This window comes from Mizuhopecten yessoensis, unplaced genomic scaffold, assembly GCF_002113885.1.
Source record: "Mizuhopecten yessoensis strain PY_sf001 unplaced genomic scaffold, ASM211388v2 scaffold9385, whole genome shotgun sequence".
NCBI classification, from domain to species: Eukaryota; Metazoa; Mollusca; class Bivalvia; order Pectinida; family Pectinidae; genus Mizuhopecten; species Mizuhopecten yessoensis.
In genome coordinates, this window is record NW_018408021.1 from 821327 (window position 1) to 841951 (window position 20625).

A 20625-nucleotide genomic window follows, 5' to 3' on the forward strand; every position below is an offset into this window, starting at 1 on the left:
CGTGCACGCCACTGACTATGCCACACATGATGGCCTGCCTGCCCATCAACCAGCTAAGCTGGAATCGAGGGAACTTGCAGCCTGGCCCGGTAAATCGGTGGACCAGGTGGTGTTCGGTCCCAAAGAACACCACAAGATGGAGAGACTGCTGCGTCTCTCCATCCAGATTCTGTCTTACATAGACTACCTGACGGTTTGTCTATATAGGGTCTCCGACTTGCCTGAGGGTCGGATTACCGAGACAGAGCAGGCCGACATCCAGGACAAAGTAACCTCTGCCCTGAACGGGGCATTGAGAGCGCTGGCAGCTGTACAGGGGTCATCGCTCGTCAATGTCTTGTTGGCTAGGCGGTTTTCAGTTTTGAAAACCCGCCCGGCCGATGAGCCTTACCGCTCCAGATTGTTGACTGCCCCCTTCTCAGGGTCCACTCTTTTTGGAGGGGCTTTTTCTTCTGTTCTGAAGGATTTGAAGGAGGACTCGGTCGCCTCTGCACTTCTGGTAAAGAGGATTCAGGCTGAGAAGGCCAGTACCTCGCAGGGGTCAGCGCCTCCTAAGAAGAAGGTTAAACCTTCGGCTTCGCAGTCCTCTGCGCAGCCCAAGTATAAGCCTCCCTTCAAGGGCAACAAATGGAAGGGTAAGAAGGGTAAGAACCCTCCTAGGGGTAAAAAGAAGGGTTCCTGACTCTCTTCTTCCCCTCTTGGTCGTGTCAGACGACGAGTTTGGCTGGGAGGACTGCAGTCCTCGGCTCAAGCTTAGGTCCTTCTTCGGCAGAATTAGGCTTCTGGTCAGCAGACGGTTCTCTTTCCTGGCAAGGTCTCGATCTGCCTCGACCAGAGTGGAAGGAAATTACGGAAGACGCATGGGCCTTGTCTGTGATCAAGGAGGGTTTAGGTATTCCGCTAGTGCAGGATCCGCCCTTAGCGTCGGAGCCAATCTTTTTTCCTCCACCGGGGGATCCGGAAAAGGCTCTGGCGTTCTAGGCGGAAGTAAGGACCATGCTTACCAACGGCGCGGTCGAGGAGGTTCCTATGTCGGGATGCACTCCCGGGTTCTACTCCAGAATGTTTCTGGTTCGGAAGAAGTCCGGTGCGTAGCGTCCCATCATAGATCTAAGTGCCTTCAACAAGCACGTAGATTCTCCTCACTTCAAGATGGAGACTCCTCGGGGTATTATCGTCTCCGTGAGAGAGGGAATGTGGGCGACTTCAGTAGATCTGAAGGACGCCTACTTCCACATCCCCATCAAGAAGTCGGCACGGAAGTACCTCCGTTTTACTTGCAACGGAAAGGTCTTCCAGTTCCGGGCCATGCCGTTCGGGCTCACGACTCACCAAACTGCTGCTGGTGGTCTTGGGATTCCTGCACTCTCGAGGAATAGATGTTCACACCTATTTCGACGACTCCCCCATGCTCCACCTAGTGAGAGAGTCTCTGGTGCAGGTCACCCGGTTGGTTCTGAAACTCTTACTCAAGGTCGGCTTCATTCCTTCCAGAGAAAAGTCGGAGGTTTCCCAATCTCAGGATTTTGTTTTTCTGGGGAACCGTTTCAATACGGTTCAGGGCATCGCCCTTCCACCGATGGAGGAGTTCGAGAAGGCCAGGGCTTTTGCTCTGACCTTCATCGGCCGATCTCAAGTCCAGGTACGTTGGTTTCTCAGTTTTCTGGGATATCTCAACGCCCTGGCCGATGTGGTCCCCTTAGGGAGACTTCACATCAGGCCTCTCCTGATGTTTCTCTTGCCAACTGGGTCCCTTTTTCAAGGGATTGGGAAGCCTTGCTTCCTCTTAACCAGTCGGTCAAGGAGTACGCACGCTGGTGGACTCATCAGGGCAATGTTCTCCGAGGGGTTCCTTTGTCCAAGCCGGTTCCCACTATGACCCTGTACACGGATGCATCCATGACAGGGTAGGGAGCTTATCTCGACGGGCGTTGCCAGTCGGGGGAGTCGTCTGGGGAACAGCTCTCGGAGCAGAGCAATGTGCTCGAGATGAGGGCTGTTCTGTTGGCTCTGCAGATCCTGCATCCCAAGGTGGTTTGTGTGGCTACGGACAACACTACGGTTGTCGCGTATCTGGAGAGACAGGGGGAACCCTGTGTGTCCTCGCTATCCGCATTTTTCTTCTTTGTCAGGAAATTTGTCAGGTGTGGGCCAGGCCTCACATAGACATGTTCGCCACTTCACTGAACAATCAGTTGCCAACGTTTGTCCCTTCGGTTCCAGATCCAAGGGCTTGGGCCGTGGACGCTCTGTCTCTGGATTGGGAGGAAATGCATGCATATGCATTTCCGCCCTTCAACCTTGTGGGCAGGGTGCTGCAGAAGTTTCGGGAGCATCAATGTTCCCTCCTCCTGATAGCGCCCCTGTGGCCGAGGCAGCCTTGGTTTCCAGAGCTTTTGTCGCTTCTGGTGGAAGAGCCCCTGGCTCTTCCTCTCAGGGCGAACCTCCTTCGCCAGCCTCGGTCCAGGACGATGCACTCTCGTCAGGAGATCATCCACCTTCACGCGTGGAAGCTATCTCATGAGGCCTCGCTCAGGCAGGCTTTACTAGGGACGTGTCAGATCGCATCGCTCGATCAATTAGGTCTTCCTCATCTGCCGTCTACCAGTCACGATGGAAGATTTACTGTGATTGGTGTGTCGGCAGGAAGGTTGATCCGATCAAGGCTACTGTCCAGGTGATTGCGGACGTCCTTCTTTGGCTGTTTAGGGACCGAAATCTTGCCCCTGGCACTATCGCTGGTTATCGCACGGCCATTGCTAGTGTTCTCTCTGTTCATGGTAGGTCGGAGGTAGGCTCGTCCTCCTCTCTTTCTGCCTTGATTAGGGGGTTTGGGTTGGACAGGCCTAGGGTCCGGCAGTTGGCTCCGCAGTGGAATTTGCCACTGGTGCTCGAATCGCTGATGCGGGCACCTTATGAGCCTTTAGCGTCTGCCTCCTTGAAGTTTGTTACTTACAAGGTGGTATTCCTTGTTGCCCTGGCCTCAGGTCGAAGGAGGAGTGAGATTCATGCCTNTAGGTTGCTCTGTACATGTCGGGCGCTTAGGTTTTACCTCGATAAAACCAGGGGGGGGGAGAGAGGTCCTCGATCTCGTCTGTTTTTGCCCATTACGCAGGGTCAACAGGATATCTCCTCTCAGTCAGTGTCTAGATCACAGTTTCTATTTCAAAATACGTTACCACAGTCATTATAATGCATATTCCAACCTCACTTGGCTTTTTACATACGTAAAGAAAGAGTAGTCCCCCCCCCCCGCCGGCCACGTGTTCGCGTTTGACGGTTTGTTTACTTTGAGATGGAGACTCCTCCTTCTCGAAGGCGCTGTCCTGGGGGTCATTTATTTGAGGCTTCCGACCCCCACCCTTACTGTCCTAGCTGTCGGTCTTGCACTCTGGAGCAGCCCTGTGACATTTGCCGTGCCTGGCAGCCGACTCCTGCCAGTGGCTCTCCTCGCCCGCGAGGGCGTGCAGGTAAGTCGGGTAGGAGGGGTAGGGGTGGGGCGAGGTTAAGGCTAGGCCTAAGCCCTCGGAGAACACCAGCGGAATTACGACCTCTATTGAGTCTTCCCTGGTGTTTGTTTCGGTGGGTTCGGTGAAGGTGTAGACCTTTGAGTCATACATGAAAGTTGTCTGTGATGAGGTCAAAGCTGGTAAAATGCATTCCAAACTCTTGTTGGTTATTTGATTTCGGATATATCCTCTCGCAGGCTTCCCGGTGAAGTTATCTGTTCCGGTCTTTTTCAACCAATCAGAATGTGGCAAATTTTGAAGCCCGCGATTTTCAAACCGCAAATATATTTATTGCGAAACCGGATTCGTCAAAAACGTTGATAACTTTAATTTTTGAACCTGTTTTAAGGAAGAAACACTTCAAACCATAACGAAAACGTTTGCAAAGTTCACGTAAATAAGATACGATTTGAAACATATTTTGTATTCCCACAGAGATGTTTAAAACGGCGATTGTTTAGCTTCTGATCTATAAATAACCAATCAGAACGTCGCAAATTTTAAAGTCCGTTCTGCACGATATAAAGGAAAAAGATCGCATATTATTGTAGTTTCGTTTTGTGTTACTATATATAGTTTTTTGCTTGAATTATATATATACCACGCGTACGATACAAAAAGCGCTCGCTGCGCTCGCTATCAATAAGTTTAAACGTAAAATAGATCACTCATTTATAACGATGTTATAGATGCTGTTGGAAGATGATTTTGATTCAAAATAGATGCATACACTTGTATCCAGAGAGACTAGGCGAAAAAAGCGAGAAGTTACCTAGCTTCTCTCCTCGGCTGGAAAGACCTTTTTGTTAGCAATAACGTACGGCTGTACAGTTAAGGATTTCTCCATTACTGATTTAAAACGCCAAGAAAACATTGTCTCATGTCAATTTCTCGACATGAATTGTTCATAAGGAGTATCAAACTATAGAACCATGTAGAATTTTGTGACAAGGTTATAAAAAAAAACTTACTTCACTAAATTGCCCTTTACACTCCACATGACCTTGATAAATGAATGAACTTTAATTAAAATGTCATTTCGTAAAATTCGTTTGGGTCGCTAAAGAGATTGATATGTTATAAATCCTGTGAACTATTTCTTTCAAAGTTGTTAGCTTTAATACCTTTTATTATATAATATAAGGCTTCTGCAGTGCAATAAAGGGGTGCAATAAAATTGATATTGAACGTGTGCAATAAAGATGCAAATGAGCGCGCGACACCGTGGGAACTAGGTCGTATTCCTACGCACTACTACTACTACTACTATAGTATAGGCCTACTACAACATGGCTGACGTGAACATTGGGGATTCTGTTCGAATTGACGGCAAAGGTAGGGGCACAGTACAAGAACTTGTTCCAATGGGATTTGCAACATTTTATAGAGTTTTAATCGAGGGAAGTGATATTGAGGTTGACTTGCCAGGTGATCGGTTAGAGCCAATACCCCAGACTATGACTCAGTCGTCCTCGCTACCAAAAAAGCAGACGACACCCAACCAAACTCAAAGGTTTGTACCGGTCCAACAAACGGAAATTGGGTCATTTATTGAACAACAATCAAATAAGAACACTCTACTGAAAACGTGGAATGACATGAAAGTATTGAAAGCCTTTTTCGAAACTCCAGAAATCAACGAATCCCGAAGTATTCAAAACATACCCCCTCCCGAATTATCTCCGTTGCTNCAGTTTTTTTCCGAAGCGAAAAAAAAGAAGTCATATTTTGTAAACTTTTATTATTTCAATTGTTATCACAATTAAAATGATCGTTAAAAGTAAAACTGTTGGCCATTTATTATTCTGATAAAATTCTGCGGACTACTTTTGTTAGCGGAACATGCTCTCAAATTAGTATATGTGATGCGTCCTTTCTCGTCGTCATTGCATATAGAGACGTTAGTATTGAAACCACTTATGTAGGTAGGTTTCTCGAATTATATAATAAATAGAATCTAACACTCGTGTTCATGTTATATTGAATTTATTGAACGAGTATATTAATTTCATATGATAAAAATTCAATATAACATGAACACTCGTGCTAGATCCTCTATATCATCTACTACGTTAACCTCGTAATGCACCATTTTAATAGTTTATGTATCAATTCAATATATTGAAGTTACATACACGTACACAGGTTCGGATCTTCAAGTTTGGTATTTAAATATAACCTTTCAGGTAAATGAATTTTAGGGTGACTAAAGCATCTTTCATGGGAAATGTTGAACATTAAAGGTACCGTGCCGCTAACTGTCGCTCTTTTTTCCTATCTGCAATTTATCTTGTAAATCTTTAGTTTTACTGATGACATACTAACCCTAAACTAGAAAAACATTGGTGAGCAGACCAAGTTAGTTATTTGTTTCACGCGATATATTTTCTTGGAAAAGGATTGATTATCTACTCAAGCAGTACGTGTTTTAGAACATATTTATAGACTAAGCAGACATTTTGAATGCTACATGTATGTCGACATATGGGCTGTGTGACACGTGCAATTAATGACATATACATGTATTTATGGTGTATGGACTGTGTGGCACGTGTAAGGTATGACATATACATGTATATATTGTGTATAGGCTGTGTGACACGTGCAAGGTATGACATATTCATGTATTTATGGTGTATGGTCTGTGTGGCATGTGTAAGGTATGACATATACATGTATATATTGTGTATAGGCTGTGTGACACGTGCAAGGTATGACATATTCATGTATCTATGGTGTATGGTCTGTATGACATGGGTAAGGTATGACATATACAAGTATTTATGGTGTATAGGCTGTGTGACACGTGTTAGGTATGACATATACAAGTATTTATGGTGTATGGGCTGTTCTGTGTGGCATGTGTAAGGTATGACATATACATGTATTTATGGTGTATGGTCTGTGCGGCACGTGTAGGGTATGACATATACTTGATTTATGGTGTATGGTACATGTATGTGTGACACGTGTAAGGTATGACATATACACGATGTATGGTGTATGGTACATGTCTGTGTGACACGTGTAAGGTATGACATATTCATGTATCTATGGTGTATGGTCTGTATGACATGGGTTAGGTATGACATATACAAGTATTTATGGTGTATGGGCTGGTCTGTGTGGCATGTGTAAGGTATGTCATATACATGTATTTATGGTGTATGGTCTGTGTGGCATGTGTAAGGTATGTCATATACATGTATTTATGGTGTATGGTCTGTGCGGCACGTGCAGGGTATGACATATACATGATTTATGGAGTATGCTACTTGTATGTGTGACACGTGTAAGGTATGACATATTCATGTATCTATGGTGTATGGTCTGTATGACATGGGTTAGGTATGACATATACAAGTATTTATTGTGTATGGGCTGTTCTGTGTGGCATGTGTAAGGTATGACATATACATGTATATGTCATACCTTACACATGACACACAGACCATACACCATAAATACATGTAAATGTCATACCTTACACGTGTCACACAGCCCATATACCATAAATACTTGTATATGTCATACCTTCCCCATGTCAAACAGACCATACACCATAGATACATGAATATGTCATACCTTACACGTGTCACACATACATGTACCATACACCATAAATCATGAATATGTCATACCTTACACGTGTCACACATACATGTAGCATACACCATAAATCATGTATATGTCATACCCTGCACGTGCAGGGTATGACATATACATGATTTATGGAGTATGCTACTTGTATGTGTGACACGTGTAAGGTATGACATATACATGATTTATGGAGTATGCTACTTGTATGTGTGACACGTGTAAGGTATGACATATACACTATTTATGGTGTATGGTACATGTATGTGTGTCACGTGTAAGGTATGACATATACACGATGTATGGTGTATGGTACATGTCTGTGTGACACGTGTAAGGTATGACATATTCATGTATCTATGGTGTATGGTCTGTATGACATGGGTTAGGTATGACATATACAAGTATTTATGGTATATGGGCTGTGTGACACGTGTAAGGTATGACATTTACATGTATTTATGGTGTATGGTCTGTGCGGCACGTGTAGGGTATGACATATACATGATTTATGGAGTATGCTACTTGTATGTGTGACACGTGTAAGGTATGACATATACACGATTTATGGTGTATGGGCTGTGTGACACGTGTAAGGTATGACATATTCATGTATCTATGGTGTATGGTCTGTATGACATGGGTTAGGTATGACATATACAAGTATTTATTGTGTATGGGCTGTTCTGTGTGGCATGTGTAAGGTATGACATATACATGTATATATTGTGTATAGGCTGTGTGACACGTGCAAGGTATGACATATTCATGTATTTATGGTGTATGGTCTGTGTGGCATGTGTAAGGTATGACATATACATGTATTTATGGTGTATGGTCTGTGCGGCACGTGCAGGGTATGACATATACATGATTTATGGAGTATGCTACTTGTATGTGTGACACGTGTAAGGTATGACATATACACGATGTATGGTGTATGGTACATGTCTGTGTGACACGTGTAAGGTATGACATATACACGATTTATGGTGTATGGTACGTGTATGTGTGACACGTGTAAGGTATGACATATACATGATTTATGGTGTATGCTACATGTATGTGTGACACGTGTAAGGTATGACATATACATGATTTATGGTGTATGCTACATGTATGTGTGACACGTGTAAGGTATGACATATACATGATTTATGGTGTATGCTACATGTATGTGTGACACGTGTAAGGTATGACATATACACGATTTATGGTGTATGGTACGTGTATGTGTGACACGTGTAAGGTATGACATATACACGATGTATGGTGTATGGTACATGTCTGTGTGACACGTGTAAGGTATGACATATACATGTATATATTGTGTATAGGCTGTGTGACACGTGCAAGGTATGACATATTCATGTATTTATGGTGTATGGTCTGTGTGGCATGTGTAAGGAATGACATATACATGTATTTATGGTGTATGGTCTGTGCGGCACGTGCAGGGTATGACATATACATGATTTATGGTGTATGGTACATGTATGTGTGACACGTGTAAGGTATGACATATACACGATTTATGGTGTATGGTACATGTATGTGTGACACGTGTAAGGTATGACATATACATGATTTATGGTGTATGGTACATGTATGTGTGACACGTGTAAGGTATGACATATACACGATTTATGGTGTATGGACTGTGTGACACGTGTAAGGTATGGTTTATATATGAACAGCTATACATTGGAGCATTTAAGACATGCTGCATGCATACAGAAAATAGGGATGATATGGAGAGTGTCACCTTGTTTAAAATTACTGAATAACAATTACTGTATTTTTAATTTTAGCGTATAGTATGCACTTTAATAGAAATTGTTCCCTTTTTCAGTTAGCAAAATTCAATGTCATTCGTAATCATTATATATATATGCAACCGAAATATAAATATTATAGAATTTAAAAGTTCATAACAAATTCGCTGTGAAAGTGTCTCTGTTTCACGCTATTTCACTGCTAACATATATACCTACAGGTTTAAACTGGGAAGCTTTATGATCTGTCCCCCTGAGTTATTCCTTTGTTAAATAGTATTTATTGGTGTCATATACATTAAGCTAGACAAGTTTTTGTCCATTCCAAAAACTGAACTATTTTCAAAGTGATTTTGGGTTATAAGGCATCTGCAAATATGAATTACTTTCCTGTTACGTCGATTTCAATGCGTTGGGTACGTCCACGATTTAGCTTTATCGATAGCCAATGATTGTATTATTTTACAATCTCATCAAATACAATCGAAACTCCGAATGCCAGTGCGAATTTAAGTGTCTTGATCTTTTTAATTGCATTGTAGTCACACAATCGTTGTAAAATACATTGAATGTCACAAACATGAATGTATACATGTATTTGTGAAGATTGCATTGAGTTCCGATCACAAAGAATTCTACATTCATTGATTGTTTTTAGAGATATCAGGATGGATATCCCGTAGTACGGGGGTACATTTAGGACATGCACAATATTATTTTCTACATTAATTATCTCGTGCGCTCTACTTATTATCTCGCCATCCAACCTATCTACATTGTACATAACAGGTTAGAATTGTGCGCACGAATAAGAACACCGCAAACGGGTACATAATACATTTCGAAACTTCATTAAACTATACATATTTATTTTCTAAAATCTGTACGAGGGTAATATTATTTTTATAATTCGAATTCGTGCTTTAATGAAATATTTGGAATTTAGTCTGATGTCTTGAGAAAACGTAATTATATATTTGCATAAAATGTTGACGTCATAGTATAATGACGTCATAATATGACGTTTGAGAGCCACACTAAAATCTTGACCTTAATCAGTGTTTCAACTATGACCGCGAATGTAATATGTTACCCTTCTCTTCTAACTCCATTTACGTTCTTTAGAGGAAAAGAATGTTGCGCTTTATGTAAGCATTTAACTGCTTTCAGTTGGCATTCATAGGCAATATGACAATTGGAATTCATACTGCCTATGAATGCCAACTGAAAGCGGTTCAATACTTATATTTACCATTTTAAGAATCTGTTCATCTCATAGAAAATTCAATTACACTTATTGTTATTTAGCATTTAGTTCAAATAATGTTTGTATCGTGTATGCTTGTTCAATTAATAGAACAGCCATCACCCAGGGAGGGTCAGTGGTATCCAACGTAACAATTATGACGTCATAATAATGATGAAGTCTACAATCGGTCTATGGCATTCATAGCCTATATGAATGCCAACTGAATTTGGTAGGGTTATATAGTGGCAATGCCATATGATGGTAAATATATATGATATGATAATCAAATCAAAAGGGGATCATATTACATGTATCTCATCAGGCACTACCAGTAAAGTCGATTCCGTCGGGGAACGTATCTAAGTTTTATGGGGAATACTTCTAACTTGCAACGGGCATTATGACTTGTGTAGATAATATTTCATTTTGTGAAATGTATACCTACATAACCCAGCGACAATTTGAGGATATAACTCGATAATCAGTCAAAACAAAATGAAAAAGAGACAAAAAATTGGCGTTTTCAACTGATGCTCAACAGCATCCAGCTACTCTACTGTCAAATTACAAATGTGTCTTACCCTTCATTTCTGTCAAAAATATCTATTATTGGTGATCAAAGCATCCTAGACAAAAGTTTGTGTAAGACTTCGACTGCAATGAAGGTGTCAGTATTCGACAGTTATTTTTTATTTCAATAACAACGTAAAATAGTCCGCCAGGGAACCTATCATTCTAATATTTGATTACCAAGGGGAACATTATTACATAGGCTTTCATTTCACATTGTGGTACAAATTTCGACCATGTTCACTTCTGTATGACTGCCAGCTAGTGCAAAATAACAAATCTCGTATTCGACCTATCTCGACCTATAAGGTTAGTAAAGCAACAACGCCCCAATACGACGGCAACCGAGCATCACTATCTTTCTCCCTTGACGTCGTATTCTTGCTCCCTCGATGTCATATCCCGAGCCTCGACGTTGTATTCTGACCTTCTGGTTTCTTTGCGTATGGACGTTGATTTTTTGTCAATGACTACAATTGGTTAGATTGACTAAACGTAACAGACTTATTTTTAACGTTTCACAAATTCAGAGATCTAGACCAAGCTGCAATATGACGGAGTGGACATGAGTTAAGAAGAGAATATAATACATGGACAATTACGACGGTTTTATCATTTTGTAGACTGACCAACAAAGTCGAAAACAGCTAATAACTTTTCCAAGTTATCGTACTATAACTTTCTTGCAGTTCGAGTAAAAACAGAGTACTAGTAAGCAGCGGCTCACAAATTTATATCTAACTTCGCGATCAGGAAATGGTTGGTAAATGTGACCTTTGACCTTTGAAACTTGAACACCAATGCCCACCAAAATTTAATTAGATATAACCTTTATTTCATTCGGTTGAAAAACTTACCACAATATACAACCGGATAAGATTTATTATTCAAGAGGATTATTATGGAAATTAAAAACACAAAAACACAATCCCGAAAACTTGAATAGATTCTTTCAGGTAGGGGCAGGTCTGCCACCCGTACGAAATTACTGAGACTTGAAAGTCAGAGAGATGGGTCATTATATCAAAATCATATCCAAAATTCCACCTATGCGTTATATATCAGTACGTATTTAGCACTTTTGGATAATTTTAGTCACTGTTGGTTAGTATTCATCCTTTCTGGACCTTTTTTAATATTTGGCATTGTATATTTTTTTTTATCTAATCATGATTTCCTTTCTAAAGTCGGAAAAGGGCATTGCGTCAATGTTTTTTTCAAATTTTAAATGAATTTTAATGCATGTCAGAATAAACAATGAATTTACAAAAGTTTTTACAATTTAGCAGTTTCCTCTCATGAAAACATTTGTATCATAAACAAATAGATTCATCAAATGTTCTACAAAATATTCAAGACTGAGAGGCAACAAGGAGGGAAAATATGGTAAATCAATCATAATTATTTGAGAATAAAAAGAAGAAATAGTATTACGTCCCACAAACCACCAGGTTTCAAATGATAGAACCAACAGACATTCGGTACAATTACTACCAGTCCCTTTCCCTTTGTGTCAAAAAATATATTGACCATCTATATCTTGGATATCAAAACAAGGGAAGGTCCATTTACTTTTCCGTACATCTGCTCAGCTATCACGATTTCAATACAATACTAATATGAAAAGACAAAGCCTTAAAAGAGCGTAGCTTTTGTTGGTCTCTGATATTTACTGATTCAGAATATTGCTTTCAGAATGCGATAGGATCAACTTTATTTAAAGACAACAAGTAGAGGAATAACAATAAAACACAGGCTCTAATGAGATTAACGACATAACAATAGGAGAGACCGGGGCAAGTTCGGCCCTTAGTGGGTTTTTTTTTATTCCAGTCCGTTCTAGGAAGTATGGCAGCACGTCCGTTTTTGAACATCAGTTCCAGAATTTTCCGGTTATATTTCATCCTTCCGGAAATAACCGATGAAGGTCGATGAATTGTGACGTGTTGTGACGTCATAGTATGATAATCTCCGAACGAAGTTTCATGCCTGTTAGTATCAGATTTTATGTGATAGACTTTTTGATTCAGATTGTATATAAGTTTTTATCTCAATAAACAAGTAATAAAACATGAAGATTGTTTTCACTATATGAAGATGTTCATGTATGGGTTGAAACACAGATGTCTTTGCTTCAAGGATACACTTCCTGTTTCCCGACTTGACGTCTACTTCCGGACGAAAAAAATAAAGGCATGGTGCATGTGTAGAATGTGGCACATTGCACCTCTGTAATTTTAATTCAGCTTTTTTTAGCACTGTTTATGCACAGTTTCGTATTTTTTTCATGGCATGCAGTATTTACTTAATATGTTTTACGGCACGGCCGTTAGTGAGGGCGGAGCCAGGTTGTATCTGAATATCGGTACTGTACTCTTTGAAGCATTGAGTGATGTGTTAAATTACTAAATCAGACCTACATGTATAGCTATACAGTGTTTATTATAGTTAAATTTCCTTTCTTGATTGCACACGAAATTACCTTGCTACCTTTCCAGGTTGTTCTTGTTGTTATAACATGTGTATAAGTAGTTGATATTTGCTCCATATTCTAGAAACTGACAAAAAGATAGGATATGCTTCTATTTAGCTGAATTCATGATGAAATAGATATATATAATTTTGTCTAAAATTTACACAAAATAACACAAGAATGTTTTTTAACCAAGATTGGTGAAAAATTGTCTTTAGGTTCTTGAGAAGTCAAACATGTTAAAAGTTTACTAACACAAAAATAAAGAAATGGATGACAAACTTTGATCAGGAATTTCCCTGGTTCAGATGTCACCCACCGCACTTATATATATACAAAATGGAATTTGCCACATGTATTTTCTTAGGTAGTTACAAATTAATTTCGCTTGAAGTCCCAAGAGTCATTTTCATTGAAATTGGAGTCAGTATCATTTATTGCTTCTTCAAATTGAATTGCTTGTTTTACTTCTATGTCACTAGCGACTAGCATTCCATCATACACATCTTTGTATGATGTCTTCATTATATTTTTTGATGTATTGTTTTACTACCACGTTTAAATTTTCTTTGTGGAACATAACAAAAGGTCGCGATCCCATCTCACAGGTGTGGCAATAGCAAGTAATGCAGAGTTAATAGTTTTCAAATCTTCCTCTTTAGTGTTTTGCTGTAGTTGTCTTTCCTCTTCTGAATACATTAAATACTGCAGTTTTCGTTTCAATGTATTGAAATCACGAAATATTTCAAGAGAAACAGTTGGAATACATGTGAATTTCACAAAAACATTTTCAAGTGACTAAAAATAAATTGAAATATTTCTCAATTCAGAATGATAGACTGCACATTTACTGTAGATCTAACATACTCTATCTCAGTTCCATCGGAATGAGAATATTTGTTTCAGCAACTTACTGACTATATGTATAGTTTTAGCAATAGAGAAAATGTATAGTTACCACAATTAAAAATTGAATCAGTTCAGCACATAAAAATGTATAGATTTTTTTTTCAAATTGTGCAGATTTTCTTTTATGAATAAAAAATTAGCTCTGAGATAGTAATCAAAAATGAAATTGTTATGGATTCAATTTTTTTCTTCTATTTTTTTCGTGCAAAATATCAAATAAAACATTCTTATGAAAATACTTGTATGACTTTTTATCGTATCATTTTGCGTCACTGTGATAAACTCCCTTTTTGTTGACAACCAGCACGTTGTTTTGTTAATATTCCGTTTTCTAAATATATACCACTGCAATCTCTACCCAGTTGTCGTAGGAAGTGCAAGGACCGTAACTCTGCGTGATAGTCTCGTTCAACCAAACTCTTGTTGTCTGCGCAAGCGTCTGATTGAACGAGACTACACTGCCGATACAATATTTTTTCGACCATTTAGAACTAGAGCAATGTAGAACCAAACTCTTGTTGTCTGCGCAAGCGTCTTTTAACCGGAAAGTATTAAATATTTAAGTATCCTATAGTTAGATATAAGTTTTAAATCTTACAAAAATGTAACGTTTGTTCGAGATTCGGCAAACGAGAACTTGTTTCGAGATCAAGATGCCGGAGACTACAGCGCGTGCGACTGGCGGCCATGTTAAGACAAGTTTTTCAGTTCCATAGGTATTGTGAATAATCTGTATTTTTCTTACATACGTGTTACCTATAGGGAGAGCTTCGCTCTCACGGGCCCTTCAGGACCTTCAGGCCCGTGAGAGAGCTCCGCCCTCTATTAACATCGTAAAGCTATGACATCTGTATAAAATCCCGAAAACATGTACTGTGTTTACTTTTAAAGCAGATATCAAGATAGATATCGTTTCGAATGTATTGTGCTGTGAAAGTACATGATACACAGGGAACGGGGTACAAGGTATACAAACAGATCTATAAATAGAGTTTTTTAAAACGTTTTTCGAACGACCATAACTTCGAAAGCTTTCGGTGTACTGCTTGACTGTTTCATACTTCTGGTAGATCTTGGTCGGGCTTACTTTTTTCCATGATATGTTGTCAGAGAATATGTCAAATTCAAAGCCCGCTGACCTCCAAGCACCAGTCACTATGACCCCTGAACTACTTCCTATCATCAGTCGCTATAACCGCTGACCTCCAAGCACCAGTCACTATGTCCACTGAACTACTTCCTATCATCGATCACTATAACCGCTGACCTCCAAGCACCAGTCACTATGTCCCCTGAACTACTTCCTATCATCAGTCGCTATAACCGATGTCATCAGTCGCTATAACCGCTGACCTCCATGCCCCAGTCACTATGACCCCTGAAATACTTCCTATCATCAGTCGCTATAACCGCTGTCATCAGTCGCTATAAGCGCTGACCTCCATGCACCTGTCACTATGACCCCTGAACTACTTCCTATCATCAGTCGCTATAACCCCTGACATCCTATCAAACTAAGAAGCGCGGCTACCTCTTATCACTGGCATTCCAAATAGATGACACTGACCATACTGGACGTTTGCTTCAGGTCATGTCAGGTGATATATATTTTTTCAGTATCGTCTTAATTTTCAGGTAATCAAACAAACTTACTTTACTAAATTGTCCCTTAAAGTTTTTGTTGATTACCTATTGGGAGGTATACCGGTCTAAAATCATGTATTGTGAAACTTATTTTTAAAGCAGATATGTGTATTAAAATGCATATCGTGTCGAATGTATGGTACTGTGACAGTACAGGGTAAAGGTACGGGGTACAGAGTACGGGGTACAGGGTACAGAGTACGGGGTACAAGGTACAGAGTACGGGGTACAGGGTACAGAGTAAAGCGTTGACTGAAACAATTCATTGAATCGTTCAAGACTTTGTTGTGTATTGTAGCAAATCATTTTGTTTGTCTGCATATGGAAATACCCTAACAATTCGGGTATTATCAATCAATTCGATTTGTGAGTTCACTTATTCTTTTTTTATACACCAGACATAATGTTATCCACTGTGCAGTGATACAAAATACTTACAACAGCTCGAACAAAGATATATTTGAACTGTAATTACTATTGACCTCGTAATGTTATTACATCTCTGTAAAATATCTGAACACGTGTATTGTGAAACTTACTTTTAAAACAGATATGTGTATCGAGATACACATCGTATTGATTGTATTGTGCTGTGAAAGTACAGGGAACGGGATACGGGGTACATGGTACAGTGTACGGGGTACAGGGTACATGGTACAGGGTACGGGTACAGGGTACTAGAATCAGGTACATCTTATTTACATATGCGTTATAATTGCAATAAATTCTTTAAAAAAAGTTCATGTAACCCTTATCTGTTCGTTAATGTTTTGTGAGGTCAGTAATTCGAAAATAGCTGCACATTATTCAATACACTTTGTTATTGTATCATTACTAGGCGGTAAGTCGAGAACAATTGAATTGCCAATGTCAAGGTCGTACAAAACTACTCAAGTTGATCTTAAGGTCAAACGTTAAGTTTATATGTTTCTGAATGAAACTTTTTGTGATGATTTAATGACCTTTTATTTCATTTCTTTACAGAATCGATGCTGATCATTTACAACTATAGCTTAGTATTATAGTCGGTGAAACTAGGCTAGGACAAACGGTTGTATATCAGAAGGACAGAGACTGGGAGGCCTACTTTACATGTGTATTAATATACATAAGGAATAACGATAAATATTTGATGTCATACCTCAGAAATCACCAGGTGAAATGGAAGAAAATCTAATTTCTTTCTATAAAGGACAAATACCGGTTCGTGGTCCGGGTCAAACAAAATGTGTATACCACAAAGCCCTGCCTCTATGCTGGTATTGTGAGACATGTTGTGATGTCATATGTCTCAGATGTGCAAAGAATTCACATAAAGATCATGACATTACTGAACTTAGCAAAATTACTCCCGACAACAAACGTAAGATACACATGTTTATAGAAGAAACGGAGCAAAAAAAGCTTATTGAAATTGAACACGAAATGATTTCTACACAGGACAGTCTGGATAAACACTTGAACCAGTGTGAGGATTTGGATGATGAAAATACTAAACTCCTCAACGGTTACAAGACTGAACTCGGGGAAAAGCTTGCAGACCTAAAGGAGCATCTAAAGCAATGTAAGGAAACTGTTCAGACAGGCACAGATATCCAGGTGTTTGACCTTACAAAACGACTCCACATCAATAGCACCTTACCTGAAAAACCATTTCTAGGTTCTGTCGACTTCAGTCCAAACTTTAACAGGAAAGAAATCCAGGAGGAGGCATTTGGAAAAGTAACTCTAAACCCATCTGGACATTCTCAAAGTCCGCCATCTACCAGCCCTGACCAATCAAATGGAACATTAGCTCAACACAGTCAAGACAACAGAAGGAATGATATCCAGGAGGAGACATTTGGAAAAGCAGCCAGAATATCATCTGGAAAGTCTCAAAGACAGACATCTACCAGCCCTGGCCAATCAGATAAAACATCAGTCCAAGAGAACCCATTATCTTCTGAGCTACAATGTTCAGAGAAAGGGAGCACAGACACATGTCAAGACCCAGAGAAGGTCCTTCTTCCTCAGATTAAGATTATATCAGAATGGAAATCTCCTTGTACCATTAATGCTATCTGTCCAAGTGGTGGTGATGGAATGTGGACAAGTGACTGTTTAACTACTAAACTGAAACGCCTTACTTGTCAGGGAGATATACAAGATCAAATACGGAGTCGTTTCCACATAAGCGATAACTCTGTATCCCCCACTACTCGCAATCTCTGGACATGTTCTGAAAGCGTCGAGGAGCTCATATCAGGTAAACTGACTGAGAGATTCAAAACAAATGATGAACCTCGATGTCTTTGTGTTACTAGTGATGAGCATATCCTTGTTGGAACAAAACACAGAATTTCCGAGTACACTCCGGACGGGAAGCCCGGTATCACCACCGAAATATCATTGTTCAAGAAAGCGGTGGTGTGTTCACCATGGAGGATATCACAGTGTCCCCTCAGCGACAATGTCGCTGTAGTTGATAGAGATGAGGAAAAAGATGGCGGTAAGGACAAACCAGCAGTCATAGTGTTGGACAGACAACTACAGCACTTATATAGGTATGGAGAATCACAACACAACAGCATGACTAACTGTCAATGTTTTGACCCCTGGGATTTGACGTACGACAGTCAAAGATTCCTGGTGGTTGCTGACTATAAAAACAAACACCTACATCTCCTGAGTGGTGATGGACAATACCTGCGACTGCTACATACTGATATAGACAATCCCCGAGCTGTATGTGTGGACACGGAGGGAGTGCTGTGGGCGGTGTTTGGTCTTGTATTCATGACTTATCAAAAGGTGAAACGACTGCAGTACACAGGATTTTAAATCTAACTCTACGTGTCATCACCATCATGTGTAGTACAAATCAAACATTACCAAGAGATGTGACAAAAACACATGTGTTGTACAAACAGAAGGTTACAACGACAACACGGTCTGTTGGGATTTGGACAGGTGAACCAGGAGATGGCTCACCAAACTTCTTAGTACTATACCTATACCCATCAGTTACATGTCAGATTGTGTAGTGTATAATTTACACCCATATGTTACATTTCGGATATTGTAATGTACCATCTTCGTCTACTTGTTATAGGACGAATTGTGTTATGTATAATTTACACCCATTTGTCACATATTGGATTGTGTAGTGAGAAATCCACACCCATTTGTTGCATGTCAGATTATTTAATATAAAATCCACACCCATATGTTACATGTCAGATTGAGTTTTGTATAATCCACACCATTTTATTGGATTGTGAAGCTATTTACTGTGTTTGAGGAAACACGTTTTATGATGAACCCAAAGGAAGGAAGAATATTGATTAACAGTCTGATCTTAGAGAACAATATAGCTAACCGCAAAAAATATATTAGATATAGTTTACAATAATCACATTGATTGAAGTCCAACATAGTCGAAAAAATCACTTTCAAAAAAGCGTCATAATTTGAATGAAAACAAAACAATACCAGAATTGAATATAATTTTGGTGGTCAATATTTAACACGTAGTTTAATATGTCGTTAAACGTTTTTTGATAACATCATATTAGTTTGTGTTTCATCTTGTAAAAGCATATTGCAGAAGTAACGAAATTGTGTCATGCCACTATTCAGTGTTAGGTTCATAATCCACATATTATTATATCGGAGAATACAGTGACGGTTTAACCTGTTATTCTGAAGGGATAGTAAATGTATTTTGTCACAGGGTTGGTTATTGGTATATTGTGTCTATATATTATGTTCGTGGCGCCAGGTATAAGTGCGTGTACCAAGGTGTGCAGTCTCGTGCGTTGTAATGCGTTTTGTAACTGTATTGTGGATGTAGGATGCAAGACGATTGGTTGAAAGTGTATTCTATTCAGTCTTAACGTATAAAAACCCTTGCAACAAGTATTCTGTCGATATAATATAGACCTTTGTAATTGGAATTTGTAAGTGTACGTTTTATACAATGATAGATTTATAACTGCATATATACAAATATTATTACGGCAAAAGTTAGAAAGTGTGGGAAAGAGATTTAAACGTATTGCAATTGTTTTGCCAAGTATCAACAATAAACGAAAGAAAATAAATCGTAATGTCTTCCTAATTTTGTGCGGAAAGAGGAACTCGAGAAAATGTATTTCATTCCTACCAGTGAAATATCAAGTTTTATCCATTTAATAAAATCTTATATCTTCACCGTGTGTTAATAAATCACTTTTTTTGCATTGTCTAGTCAGATCGGAACTTTTCTTTTTACTGGGTAGATTTTTAGTTTTAAGTTCAGATGAAGCAACGGCAGATCGAGTGGTTGTTTTGGTACACCTTTGCAATATACAAATGTACAGTATGGCGCTCTACTTTTTTTGTCGAGCGTGACGTCAAATCAAATCAAACGCTACACTCCTAATGACCGCGTTTTTTGTGCCATGTTACTTTAAAAAATGTAAGAATACAACGTCGTGTAAGGATATGTTCTTTACTGTCATAATATCGACATCAGAACAAATTATAGGATAGTAGTCATATATAAACATTGAGAATACTTCTTAAAAACAGTAGAGTTAAAACAATCTGAACGTACGATTTCAACAATGAAACTCGTAGATAACTCGACCTCGACCTCTACAATGAAACTCGTAGTCTTTCACAATCTGCATCTGTGAGTTGTTAGTTTCCCGTCAGCAGTTGACATAAATCAAGGAAATCCTGATATTTAGCCAAGCTATTAAATACCGAATCAACCGCGGCACCGTAATACATGGTTGGTAGGAAAAACAGAGATTTTACTATCATACTATCAAGAAAGGGAATGTTCACGATTGGAAAATGATTATCGTCCCTCCTATCATATAGCTTAGAAGTAAGCCGTCCCTGCTAGTCATGGTGTTTGTAAAAGGTAGA

General features: G+C 39.4%; 1 protein-coding gene across 2 annotated transcripts in view; it reads left to right on the forward strand.

Annotated features, from left to right (window-relative positions):
- Nucleotides 1–19884, forward strand: part of LOC110457981 — a 29178-nt gene extending 9294 nt beyond the window's left edge. For both annotated transcript variants that reach the window (XM_021509502.1, XM_021509501.1), the window contains one exon: nt 16711–19884. In XM_021509502.1, the coding sequence (XP_021365177.1) occupies nt 16888–18549 (1662 nt within the window). In that variant the 5' untranslated portion in view covers nt 16711–16887 and the 3' untranslated portion in view covers nt 18550–19884. The remainder of the gene's footprint in view (nt 1–16710) is intronic.
- Nucleotides 19885–20625: the final 741 nt, after the last annotated feature.